Source organism: Capra hircus, chromosome 12, assembly GCF_001704415.2.
Source record: "Capra hircus breed San Clemente chromosome 12, ASM170441v1, whole genome shotgun sequence".
In the NCBI taxonomy this organism is placed as follows: Eukaryota; Metazoa; Chordata; class Mammalia; order Artiodactyla; family Bovidae; genus Capra; species Capra hircus.
This window is the reverse complement of record NC_030819.1, coordinates 68392496-68406342: the sequence shown is the minus strand read 5'-3', so window position 1 is coordinate 68406342 and position 13847 is coordinate 68392496. Positions and strand designations below refer to the sequence as shown.

Sequence of the window (13847 nt, the reverse complement as noted above, 5' to 3'; positions counted from 1 at the left end):
TTTTCCAGATTTGCTGAGTGCATCATGAGAAATGCTGGGCTGGAAGAAGCACAAGCTGGAATCAAGATTGAAGTGAAGTGAAGTGAAGTCACTCAGTCATGTCCGACTCTTTGTGACCCCATGAACTGTAGCCTAACAGGCTCCTCTGTCCATGGGATTTTCCAGGCAGTAGTACTGGAGTGGATTGCCATTTCCTTCTCCAGGGGATCATCCTGACCCAGGGATCGAACCCGGTCTCCCGCATTGTAGACAGACGCTTTACCGTCTGAGCCAGCAGGGAAGTCCAGATTACCGGGAGAAATATCAGTAACCTCAGATATGCAGATGACACCACCCGAATGGCAGAGAGTGAAGAGGAACTAAAAAGCCTCTTGATAAAAGTGAAAGAGGAGAGTGAAAAAGTTGGCTTAAAGCTCAACATTCAGAAAACTAAGATCATGGCATCTGGTCCCATCACTTCATGGGAAATAGATGGGGAAACAGTGGAAACAGTGTCAGACTTTGTTTTTTTGGGCTCCAAAATCACTGCAGATGGTGATTGCAGCCATGAAATTAAAAGACGCTTACTCCTTGGAAGAAAAGTTATGAGCAATCTAGATTCTCAGATTAGAAAGTCACAGGAAAAGGCATGTTAAATAATTTCCTACGAGGCATTAGTTTTTATATTATGACTGGAAAATTATGAACCCAGGACTGATAAAAGAATTATTGATTCTAGCATTTGGAAAAGTGTCTGAGATTGGAAATAAATTGTGCAAGTATGTTAATTAGGCTAGTTAATTGAGATTATATGCCCAAGATATGTTACTAAAGAAAGCATGAGTAAACCAAAGGATTTAGAAAAGATAGGTAAGATTTGTTAGTGTTTGAAAAATTATTTTATATTGGTAAGTGGAGTAGAAGATGAAAAGTGAAAGATGTATAGAATGGAGGATCTTGGCAATTAAGTGGTTATATATCTATTTTTATCTACATTCCCATCTCAGTATTGTTTTGTAGTGTTGGTGATTCTTGTCTAGATAAAGTATGGGATATATCCATAAAACAAGATTTAAAATTAGAATTGAAAAAAGTGTGCAATTTTTGCACTAAAATAAATTCACTTTTAGATATATGCCTTTGTTTATATTGCATGTGAAGTCTATGTAATGTAGAACTAGGTGATATTCTAGGTACGAAAATTGTTTAAATATGTATACTGAGATACAATGGCATGAAAAGGATAATCATCAATATTTTTTGGTTTTTGAGGTGGAAAATCTCTCTAAACAATACGAAGAAATTTACCTTAAAAACAAAGATCTAGATGCAAGATTATTTCTGGATCATGATAAAACTCTTCAGGCTGATCCTACAGACAGGTATTACACATGATATATTATTATTTGTTGATATGCTGGTTCATTTTCTAAAAACTTAATAATACCAAAGTATATTCTCTTGAATTGTTGTATAGAATCCTAAAATAGGAATGGTTAAGATAACTGCAGACAAACCTGTGAGATATTATGGGTTCCATCCTACATCATTGCAATAAAGCAAATACCATAATAAAGCAAGTCACACAAATATTTTTAGTTTCCCAGTGCATGGAAGAGTTACACTTACATTGTACTATAGTCTGTTAAATGTGCAATAGATTTATATCCAAAAAAATGATGTACATACCTTAATTTAAGAACAGCGTATTGCTAAAAATGGTAGCTGTCATCTGACAATGCAGGATTACAAGCCTTCAATATTTTAAAAAATCAATTCTGCGAATCACAGTAAAGCAAAGTGCAGTAAAATGAGATATGCTTGTACAAAAATTTTGAATGATTGTATGATTAATTTTATGTCGTTAAGCATGAAATCATTTAATATTAGCTAAAATACATATATGTATATATAATTTGGAAAATTAAACACAGGTAAAGTGTTTCTAATTTTATTTAAGCCAAAGTAAATTTTGGAAGGCAAAATGATTGAAAAACTTGAGCGCTGATGTTTTTTAATACTGAACAACTTGGCTAGTAATATCATCAACATCTAACATTCTAGAGAAAACAAGCATCTAACTTTCACTTTCAGAAAAATTCTTAATGATTGCACACCTGTTTGTCTGTAAACCTAGTGGAAAGAAACCTAACTTTAAAAAGATGATGAAAAAAAGAAGTTTTATTTGTGTAAGCAGCTTTTGGATATCTATTTCCTTTAACTTCTGTTATTTACTTAACCGTTTTGTATGATGTCATGAGGCAACAGAAGGTATTATACTGCCTTTTTGACTCATAAAGCCCAAGTTGTAAATTTTCAGTCTGAATTACTTTGCTTATCACTATTTAGTTTTGAAATGCAAAGAACACCACGGAAAAGTAACCCTGATGAAGAGGTGAATATGATTCTTCCACAGACTCCAGTTAGGTATGACTTTTCTTACTTTTGATTTTTGTTATAATTATTTAATCAGTGCTTTATAGTGCTTCAGGTTTAATCATTTGTGAGGAAAAGACATTAAAAATGGTTCTAGTCCTTCTGGGATATATACAGAGCAAATGATAACACTTTTCTCTTTTTTATTTACTAAAATGGAACACATTCTCATTCTGGGTTATAGTCCTTAAGGGCAGACAGACCTATGTTTAATAATAATATCATTGGCAATTAGTAGTACATCTGGCACACAAAGAGCACTCAATATATACCTGTTACATGTATATACAAATATATAATGCAGGTGTCTTTCTCTCTGAAATTATTATTTTTCGCAGCATCCCGTTCTTCCCTTCATAGTGTGTATCACAATTTATAGTTATGAATTCATCTGTGTATTTACTTGTTTCTGTCAATACCCATAATAACCTTTAAGTTTATACTGCAGTGTACCATGATTTTTTTGTTCCCCGTTAAATTAAATAATTAGGACCTAAGATAATACTTGACACAGAGTTGCCAATCATTAATTTTTTCAAATGACTACATACATGTATAAAAATGCATTCTTGTTTGAATGCAGTAATAGACTTAGGCTTGGCACAGAAGGGACTTTATGAAGTGATGTTTGAACTGAATTTTGAAATGTGTAAGTTTGTGTCACGGAAGCCCAACAGCATGTGCAGAGGAATGGAGATATGAAACAGCCCGATGTGTCAGGGGAACTGTAAGCAACTTTGTACTGACGGACTAAATGGGAAGATGAAATGGCAGAGGAGGAGGGTGGGTACTAGGTCATGAAGGGCCTTATTATTATTCCATACTCAGAAGTTTGGACTTCAGCTTGTGCAGGATATAGTCTGTTGCTATACATGGGTTAAGCAGGGGTAGGATAAAATCAGACTTGGTTTTTGAAAATTTACATGATAGTCACCTGTGAAGAGAGGGACTGAGGAGGGTGTGGTGAGAAATAGAGAGACCTATCAATCTGGTTCTTAACCACAGGTGCAAATTAGATAACCTGAGGAGTTTTTTTTTTTCCCCCCCAAGTACATATGCCTTGATCCTTCTGCCATAGACATAGTGAGTCAAAATCCCTGTCAAAATCCTGCATTGCAGTAATTCACTTGAGAGATGCTGAAGATCTAAACCAAAAGATAGGTAGTAGGAATGAAAGAACAAGAAGAGATTTGATAAACAGTTGATGAATTCAAATTTAGAATATTATTCTTAAGGAATTTATGGGACGTGAAGAAGATAATGTAATAAGTAGTAGGATATAAGGATCTTACATAATAGATTTGGGAATCAGCAGGGAGAGTTAAAACCAGAAAAACCGATGAGGTTTTCTGAAGTGAGGGTTATAATAGCAAGGATGGATGACTAAGAACTGAACACTGAGAGTGCTGGAATTTAAGGACTAGATAGAAGTTAGATTAAAAAGAATGAGAGGTGTGATTGGGGAGGCCAGAGAATGGAGCCAAAGAAGCCAGGGAGGGAGGGAGTTTCAGAAAAGAGCAAGTGTTTTAGAGTTGGAGATGTCTCAAGAAAACCAAGTATCAGACCGAATAAGAAAGAGCTTTTGGTTTTAGCAGTTGGTCACTTATGACTTTAGTCATTGTGTCTTAAGGAATTAGTACAACATGTCATAGAAGCGTTATTTTCAAAAGTCGAGGAATTGTAGCTGTCAGTTTCGAGAGGCTTGACTGAGAACCAAACATGGATTATTAAATAATGTTTAAGGAACCTTTCGGCCATAAACATTCACCAGCTTTTTGCATCTTTAAACAGTGCATATGGAGTAGCAATGTACTTCTACTCCAAAACTGGATTATTAATATTTACCATGTACCCCCAATACACACAAAATTATAAGAGATTAACCTACATTCACATTTTAGTAATGATGACTTCTAAAATCAGGTATGCCTTCATCTTGAAGATCTCTGTAAAAGAGAGTCACTTGGTTCTTTACTTGAGTTATTAAATATCTTAGTCTTTATTTGACTAGTTTTGATATTTAATTGTAACGTTTGCTTAAAATATTACCATTTTGATGCCCTTTTGTCCTTAAAACAATGTCATTACTTTTATCAATTGTTTTATTGATATATAGTTTTATTAGTAAATAAGCATATCTGTTTTTAAATTATAAACATATAATGAACATATCAATTCTTAAAGATCTAACTAAAACATTAATTCCTTATAAGCAACAGTACACTAAGGGATTTGTAAAGTCTTATTTCAGGGAACTTCTTAAAGATTAACAAGAGACAGTGAGATTGAAGATAAGTGTAACTTATGACATAGATACAAGTCATTTGTTCTTTTTGTTACTTCATTTCTTAACATTTCTTCATATTTGTTTCTAGGACTGTTATGAATACTATCCAACAATTAATGATGATCTTAAACTCAGCGAGTGATCAACCATCGGAAAATCTGATTTCCTATTTTAATGTAAGCCATATGTGAAACACTTTATTATGATATCTTGGCAAACAAATTTGAAATTAGAAGTTAAAATACTGTTTTTTTAAACACCCATTTCCCAATAAGTTGTCTATTATCTTATTTCTTGCTTTTCTTTTTAATTCCAAATTAGATATTGGTAGTAATATTGTTTTATTTGGACAGTGTTATTTTCAGATTTTCTCCTGGGTACTGTTTGTCTTGCTCACCATTCTTTCTTGCAGCTTAGACCTCTCTTCCATTTTTATTTTCTTCTTTCTTCAGATGCATCTTTTTTTTTAATTGGAGGATAATTGCTTTACAATGTTGTGTTGATTTCTGCCGAACAACAATGTGAGTCAGTCATAACTATATCGCCTCCCTCTTGAGTTTCCATGCCCCTATACATCTTTTAATAATTCCTTTAGTGAGAGTTAGTTTGATATGAGTTTACAAGCTTTGTGTTTTATTTCTTATCTTAAAATAACTTTATTCTTATTTTTGGTGAGGCGGTTTACCTGGATCTTCTATTTTAGGTTGACCTTTACTTTCCCTTAGTAGTTTAAAGGTATTACTTTACTACTTCCTGACTCTCATTGTTGCTAGTAAGACGTTTTCTGTCAATTCAGATGTTGTTTCTTTACAGTTAATCTGTCTTTTCCCTCTGGCTGCTGTTAAGATACTTCCTTTGAATGTGACATTAGATAGGATTTAATATTTGTCATATCTCTGCACTCTTTTTTATTTAGTCCATTTTCATTTATTTTTACTGTATGGCCCTGTGTGCATTACAGTATATACTCCTGATAGACCCTGAGTTTGATATGTGAAAGGCACCTGCTATCCTCCCTCCCCTTAAAAAAAGGGAGTGAGAAAGAAAGAGAATGAAGGCTAGTGTCTGTATTGCGTGCTTGTTCCTTTCCTCCTTTAAAATTAGATGAGGCTTGGGACTGACTGAAAGGCTCCTCTGTGGAAGCGGGATGAGGCTTGAAGACTTACTAGAGTTTGGCTTATCCAGTAACTGTGTGCTTTGTTTGGTTAACATTCTATTTAATATCGTAAGCTGCCTGTGGTTTTGTCGTTGTCTTTGTTGTCTTCTTGCTTATATTCCCCCCCAGGGATTAACAAAGTATTTTTCTGTCATCATATTCATAACTGTGTTGGCTCAGAACTGATTTTCTTTGTCCAATTTGCATAAAGTTGTTTTTATTTCTGGGTAATTTGTAGCACAAGAATAGTTCCCAAACATAGGTACTCAGTTACTTAGAACTTTTAGAAGGGATGATGATATAAGTAAAAAGAATGACAATCTGTTTCCTTAAATATTGTTTTTGCTATTTCCTCCAGCATTTAAAGTATGTAGGACCTCTTTTTTATTTTAAACTATTTCTATTGAGCAGAAAATTCTGCCTCAGAGATATTTTCCAGAACTTAGTTTAAAGTTTAACATTAAATGGAGTGCAACAGTTTGGCTGCAAAGTTTTGCATACACTACAAATTGCCTGTCTCAGAAGGGGCATATCTTGAAAATCATTAAGTTTTTCTCTGAATTTGTTTCTTGGTTTCTTCATTTTAAAAATCAGTGCCATCTTCCTTACTTGTGTAAGTAAAATATTAGAAGCTATAGACATTTTTTTCTTACCAGTTTTATTGAGATATGATTGGCATATTCCTCTGTATAAGTTTACACATACAACATAGTGATTTGACTTACATATATCATGAAATGATGACCTCAATAAGTTTAGTTAACATCCATTGTCTCATTTGGATACAAAATAAAAGAAACTGAAGAAAATTCTTTTCCTTGTAACGAGAACTCTTGGATTTGCTCTCTTAACAACTTTCATGTATAACATACAGCAGTGTTAATTATATTTATCATATTGTGTGTTACATCCCTAGTGCTTATTTATCTTATAACTGGAAATTTGTACCTTTTGTCTGCCTTCATCCAGTTCCCCCTCCCACCATCCCCTGCCTCTAGTAACTACAAATGTGATCTTTTTTCAAGAGTTTGTCTGTCTTTGAAGTATAATTGACCTGCAAGTCTTGGTTAGTTTCTGGTACACAGTATAGTGATTCAGTATTTCTGTACATCTCAGAATGATCACCACAGTAAATCTAGTTACCTTTTGTCTCCATACAAAGATATTACATAATTATTGGCTGTATATCCCACACTGTACATTTCATACCCATAACTCATGTATTTTGTAACTCGAAGTTTGTGCCTCTTAGTCTTCCTCACCTGTTTCTCTCTTTACCCACACCCTCCCTTCTGTTTGTTCTCTATGTCTATGATGGTTTCTGTTTTGTTACATTTGTTCATTTGTTTTGTTTTTTAGATTTCATATATAAGTGAAATCATATAATATTTGCTTTCTTTGTCTGATCTACTTCATTTAGCATAATATTCTCTACATCCATACTTGTTGTCACAAATGGCAAGATTTCTTTTTTCTTTATGGCCAAATAATATCCCCTCATAGGGAATGGGTCATCCCTCATAGCTCAGTTGGTAAAGAATCTGCCTGCAGTATAGGAGACCCGGGTTTGATTTCTGGGTGAGGAAGATCCCCTGGAGAAGGAAATGGCAACCCACTCCAGTATTCTTGCATGGAGAATCCCATGGACAGAAGAACCTGGGAGGCTACAGTCCATGGGGTTGCAAGAGTTGGACACAACTTAGTGACTAAACTACCACCAAATAATATTTCATTGTATATATATATATACTTATATGTGCTGTGCTATGCTTAGTTGCTCAGTCATGTCTGACTCTTTAGGACCCCATGGACTGTAGCCCGCCAGACTCCTCTATCCAAGAGGATTCTCCAGCAGGCAGATTCTTTACCATCTGAGCCATCAGGGAAGTCCAAGTATACTGAATTGGGTAGCCTATCACTTCTCCAGGGGATCTTCCCTATCCAGGGATCGAACCGGGGTCTCCTGTATTACAGGTGGGTTCTTTTGCCAGCTAAGCTACCAGGGAAGCCCATACACCTGTATCAGTCCAGTTCAGTTCAGTTGCTCAGTTGTGTCTGATACTTTGCAACCCCATGGACTGCAGCATGCCAGCCTTCACTGTCCTTCACCAACTCCCAGAGTTCAAACTCACGTTCATCAAGTCAGTGATGCCGTCCAACCATCTCATCCTCTGTCACCCCCTTCTCCTGCCTTCAGTCTTTCCCAGCATCAGGGTCTTTTCCATTGAGTCAGTTCTTCACATCAGGTGGCCAAATTATTGGAGTTCAGCTTCAGCATCAGCCCTTCCAATGAATATTTAGGACTGATTTCCTTTAGGATGGACTGGTTGGATCTCCTTGCAGTCCATGGGACTCTCAAGAGTCTTCTCTAACACCACAGTTCAAAAGTGTCAGTTCTTCAGTGGCGATGGTACCCCACTCCAGTACTCTTGCCTGGAAAATCCCATGGACAGAGGAGCCTGGTAGGCTGCAGTCCATGGGGTCGCGAAGAGTCGGACATGACTGAGCAACTTCCCTTTAACTTTTCACTTTCATGCATTGGAGAAGGAAATGGCAACCCGGTCCAGTGTTCTTACCTGGAGAATCCCAGGGACAGGGGAGCCTGGTGGGCTGCCGTCTGTGTGGTCACACAGAGTCGGACACGACTAAAGTGACTTAGCAGCAGCAGCAGCAGCTTTCTTTATAGTCCAACTCTCACATCCATGCATGACTAATGGAAAAACCACATTTTTGACTAGACGGACCTTTGTTGGCAAAGTAATGTCTCTGCTTTTTAACATGCTGTTTAGTTTGGTCATAACTTTTCTTCCAAGTAAGTAGCGTCTTTTAATTTCATGGCTGCAGTCACCATCTGCAGTGATTTTCAAGCCCCCCAAAATAAAGTCTGTCACTGTTTCTCCTGTTTCCCCATCTATTTCCCATGAAGTGATGGGACCGGATGCCATGATCTTTGTTTTCTGAATGTTGAGCTTTAAGCCAACTTTTTCACTCTTCTCTTTCACTTTCATCAACAGGCTCTTTCTTTGCTTTCTGTCATAAGGTTGGTGTCATCTGCATATCTGAGGTTATTGATATTTCTCCCGGCAATCTTGATTCCAGCTTGTGCTTCATGCAGCCCAGCATTTTTCATGATATACTCTGCATATAAGTTAAATAAGCAGGGTGACAATATACAGCCTTGACGTATTCCTTTCCCTATTTGGAATACCTGTATACCACATCTTTATCTATTCATCTATTGATGGGCACTTAGGTTGCTTTCATTCTTGGTTATTGTAAATAATGCTGCAGTGAACACAAGGGTACATAATATTTTTTCAAATTAGTGTTTTCATTTTCTTCATATAAATACCCAGAAGTGAAGTTGCTGGATTTTATGGTATTTCTGTTTTTAATTTTTTGATGAGTCTCCAAATTGTTTTCTATAGTGGTTGCACCAATTTAGATTTCCACCAGTAGTGTACAAGGGTTACCTGTTCTCTACATCCTCACCAACACTTATTATTTGTTCTCTTTTTGGTAATAACCATTAAACAGGTGTGAGGCGATATCCCATTATGGTTTTGATTTACATTTCTCTGATGATTAGCCATTTCTCTTTGAGACCCCGTGGACTGTAGCCCTCCAGGCTCCTGGGTCCATGATATTCTCCAGGCACAAATACTGGAGTGGGTTACCATGCCCTCCTCCAGGGAATGATTAGAGTTGTTAAGCGTCTTCTCTTGTGATTGTTGGCCGTTTGTATATCTTCTTTGGAAAGATGTATATTCAGTTCTCTGCCTCTTTTTTAATCAGCTAGTTTTTTGTTTTGTTTGTTTGGTATTGAGTTGTATCGGTTCTTTTTATGTTTGGCTATTAACCGTTTATCAGATATATCATTTGCAAATATCTTCTCTTATCCTGTAGGTGGCCTTTTCTTTTTGTTGATAGTTTCCTTTCCTTTACAGAGCTTTTTGCTTTGAAATAGTTCCACTTGCTTATTTTGCTTTTGTTACCTTTTTTTGGGGAGTCATTTCCAAAATATCTCCAAGACTAATGACAGGGAGTTTACCATCCATGTTTTCTTCCAAGAGTTTCATGGTTTCAGGTCTTATGTTCAAGTCTTTAATCCATTTTGTGTTAATTTTTGTGTGTAGAGTAAGATAGTGGTATAATTTCAGTTTTTTGAAACTGGTTATCTAGTTTTAGCAGCACAGTTATTAAAGAAATTGTCCCATTCCTTACTTAATATTTTGTATTATTGACTCTTTTGTGGTAATTAATTGATCATATGCATGGGTTTATTTTAGAGCTCTCGGTTCTCTTCCATTGATCTATGTTTTTATACCAAAGCAAACTGTTTTGATTACTGCTTTGCAGTATAGTTTGATGCCTCCAGCTTTGTTCTTCTTAAGATTGCTTTGGCTGTTTGGGGTCTTCTGTGGTTCTACATACAGCTGCTGTACTCTGTTAAATACCTTAAAATTTTGACAGGAATTTTTTGAATCTGTAGATTGCTTTGAGTAGTATGAATATTTTAACTATTAATTTCCTTGAGCATGCAGTACTTTCATTTGTATCTTTTATGAATAACTCTTTTTCTTTGGTATCAGTTGTAAAATCTATGAGGCTGTTTTTTGATGGCTAAGGGAAGGGCTAACAAATCTTTCCTAAATTGCCAGCAGAAAATTTAGATAATAGGGGTTTTTTAGTTGTAGTCTAATAGTTTCTGGTCCCTATCATCCCAGAATGGAATGCTTTATATTTCTCATATTTTCAGTAGTTGTATTTACTTATTTATTGTGAAGTGTTTTCAAAGTATAAACAATTGAAATTAATAAGTCATGCTATTATAGAACAGAAACTGTTAATTCTCTGGTTAGACAGTATCCTCTATCTTAATTTCTATTTTTCCTTCTTAAAGAATTGTACAGTGAATCCAAAGGAAAGTATCCTGAAAAGAGTGAAGGATATTGGGGACATCTTTAAAGAGAAATTTGCTAAAGCTGTGGGACAAGGATGTATGGAAATTGGATCACAGGTAACTTGAACTCATTTTGATGAGTACCACTGTATAGTAAATAATTTCAAATGCAGCATCTGTCCAAGTTGTGTAAATGCTATCTAATAGTATAAAATTTTGGCAGCTACCATATACCATATCCTAGTTGGCTGTGTATGATGCTATTTGGAGAAAACTTTATGGGCTAGCTCTCCTTACTCTATTACAGAAACCAAAAAGAAACATGTAGAAAATTTTAGAAAACTTATGTAAATTTTAGAAAGTACAAGTGAAAAAAAAATCAAAATCTTGTTGATATTAAGTTTTTGGTGTATATTCTTTAACTTTTGCACATGTGAAATATTATGTATGCACATACTTAAATGAATGGAATATTATACATGCCATTTATTAGTGGTATTATTGAATGATGTTACTTTTACTATTGCTGTTATTATTTCAGAAAATCTAAAACTAATATTTGGCAAGAGAATGGGCTCTGGATCCGAGCCCTGGTTTCATATCTGGCTCTTTCATATATGAGCTATCAGGTTTCTATATTTGCTTTACTTTGTGGCATTACTGAGGTACTATATAAAATATATTTGAAAACTGTAATCTACTATACACATTTACTTTAGTGTAATGAGGTTATATTTTGATACCATCTGTATTTTAAACAATTATATTTAAAAGTTCTTTTGGTCATAATTTAGAATGAAGGATTATGGTGTATACTTGTGTTTATTTAAAATTGGACTGTTTTTTAAACTAATGGAAACTAGTTATTTGATTAAAACTTTTTGCTGATAAGACCCTTTAGATCTGATTTTTGCCTTTGCCAGCTTTATGGAAAGGTACTATTCTCTTAATCCTGGAGAGCTATCTTAACTACATGTACTAGGTCACAGAAGTGTTGTATTCATGTGTAAAAATGGCTAGGTTCCCCACTGTCTCAGATGGTAAAGAATCAGTGTGCAATACAGTGGACCCAGGTTCAGTCCCTGGGTTGGGAAGATCCCCTCGAGAAGGGAATGGCTACCCACTACAGTATTCTTGCCTGTAGAATCCCATGGACAGAGGAGCCTGGTGGGCTACAGTCCATGGGGTCGTAGAGAGTTGGATATGACTGAGCAACTAACACTAACATATAATATATTCTTAGTACATATATATCTGTTACGATGTAGACTGAAATAGGAATGTAGGAAAACCATATACTGGACCCCTCCTCTTGAAAATTTATCAGGAATGTGAAAACCGTCATTTTATATGGGGTCGCAGAGAGTCGAACTCAACTGAGTGACCAGCACTTTCAGTTTCCTCAGTTTTAGACAAGCTAGCTTTTGTGCTCTCTTGGTAGCCATATTTCTAAGAAGGGTCAGAGATGTGTCTCAGGGCAAAACTTTTTAAAAATTAGTAATTGTTATGTTTTCTAAAATAGTGATTTTTTTTAAATTTCTTTGTAGCGATACAAACTTGGAGTCCGATTGTATTACCGAGTAATGGAATCCATGCTTAAATCAGTAAGTTTAAAAGAATATAATAGAAAAAAAAATTAATTGCTAATGCAAAGAAGGCTTCAGTTAATTTTTTAAATTTGTTTTAGGAAGAAGAACGATTATCCATTCAAAATTTTAGGTAAATTTTTGTTTTAGTAAAACAGTTTCTTTTTTTTTTTTTATAAAAGTAAATGTTACAAAAATCATTCTTTTTTTCCTTTAGCAAACTCCTGAATGACAACATCTTTCATATGTCTTTGTTGGCATGCGCTCTTGAGGTTGTAATGGCTACCTATAGCAGTAAGTTAAATTTTAGTAAATAAACATTCTAGTTCAATTTAAAGTTTTAAAAAACTTATCTGAGGTGTTGTGTGGGTTTTTTTAGGAGGGTAGGAGATGAAGTTAAGGAGAAGAAATGCATATTTAAATCATTATATACAAAAGAATGTAATTGGTCACCTTAGAACGGCTTGTGAACTTGGATTATTTCAAATCATCTTGGGAGTACTTTCACAAGGTCTCTATTTTGGTCTATACTGAATCCAGGAAATGTACCTATTAACCCCCTTTTAAAGACTTAGGAGATTGTAAAATCCCTGAGAAGTACTATTGAGCAGCTTCCACTGATAAGGAAGCACTGCCACATATATATATTCATTGGTTATGAGACCAAAGGTTGGAACTGAAATCTGCCAGATAAATGGAACAGAAGGCACCAATAGTGGTTTTTTAAAATACAATTTTCAACATGTATTATTACTTTGCAAATCATCTTGCGACTGTCAAAAAAGTTTTGTTTGTAAAAAACAAAAGAAAAAAATTTGTCTAAGGATACACATATATTACATAACTAATATAACCAAGAAATGCACAATTGAAACAGATTTTTCTAACCAAATTATCAAAATCTAAACAATCACTTCCCCTCTTTATCAACGATTAATGAGACAGTTAAATGGATATGCCAGTGCATTACTGGTTGGATGTTAAGCCTGTCCCTGATACAAATTTAGAATATTTAAATCTTTGAAAATTTGATATAAGCTATGAGCCTTCTGTCTAAAAGAGACATACATCATATGCCCTCAGACTTGGGAAGCCTATTTCCTAGGAGTCTGTGGACTCCAGAATAAAAAATTCTGTTTTAAATAAATTTTTTTTGTTTAGCCTTTCTAGTGTGTTTTAATTTTTTGTTTAATAAAACCTTTGAACTGAAAAATAATGTAATTCAAGACTTTCTGTTTCATTCCTAAGTTATGTTTTTCTTTCATTTTTAGGAAGTATGTCTCAGAGCCTGGATACTGGGACAGATCTATCTTTCCCATGGATTCTGAATGTATTTAACTTAAAAGCTTTTGATTTTTACAAAGTGATTGAAAGTTTCATCAAAGCAGAAGCCAACCTGACCAGAGAAATGATTAAACATTTAGAACGATGTGAACATCGGATCATGGAGTCCCTTGCATGGCTCTCAGTAAGTAACTAGCTGAAATAGTTAAAGATGTT

The 13847-nt window shown here is 34.9% G+C and overlaps 1 protein-coding gene across 1 annotated transcript in view; it reads left to right on the top strand.

The window, feature by feature from the left end:
• Nucleotides 1–13847, top strand: part of RB1 (RB transcriptional corepressor 1) — a 117656-nt gene that overhangs the window by 44825 nt on the left and 58984 nt on the right. The window contains exons 10-17 of the mRNA XM_018056748.1: nt 1252–1361; nt 2329–2406; nt 4791–4878; nt 10762–10878; nt 12309–12365; nt 12449–12480; nt 12565–12641; nt 13619–13815. Of these exons, the coding sequence (XP_017912237.1) occupies nt 1252–1361; nt 2329–2406; nt 4791–4878; nt 10762–10878; nt 12309–12365; nt 12449–12480; nt 12565–12641; nt 13619–13815 (756 nt within the window). The remainder of the gene's footprint in view (nt 1–1251; nt 1362–2328; nt 2407–4790; nt 4879–10761; nt 10879–12308; nt 12366–12448; nt 12481–12564; nt 12642–13618; nt 13816–13847) is intronic.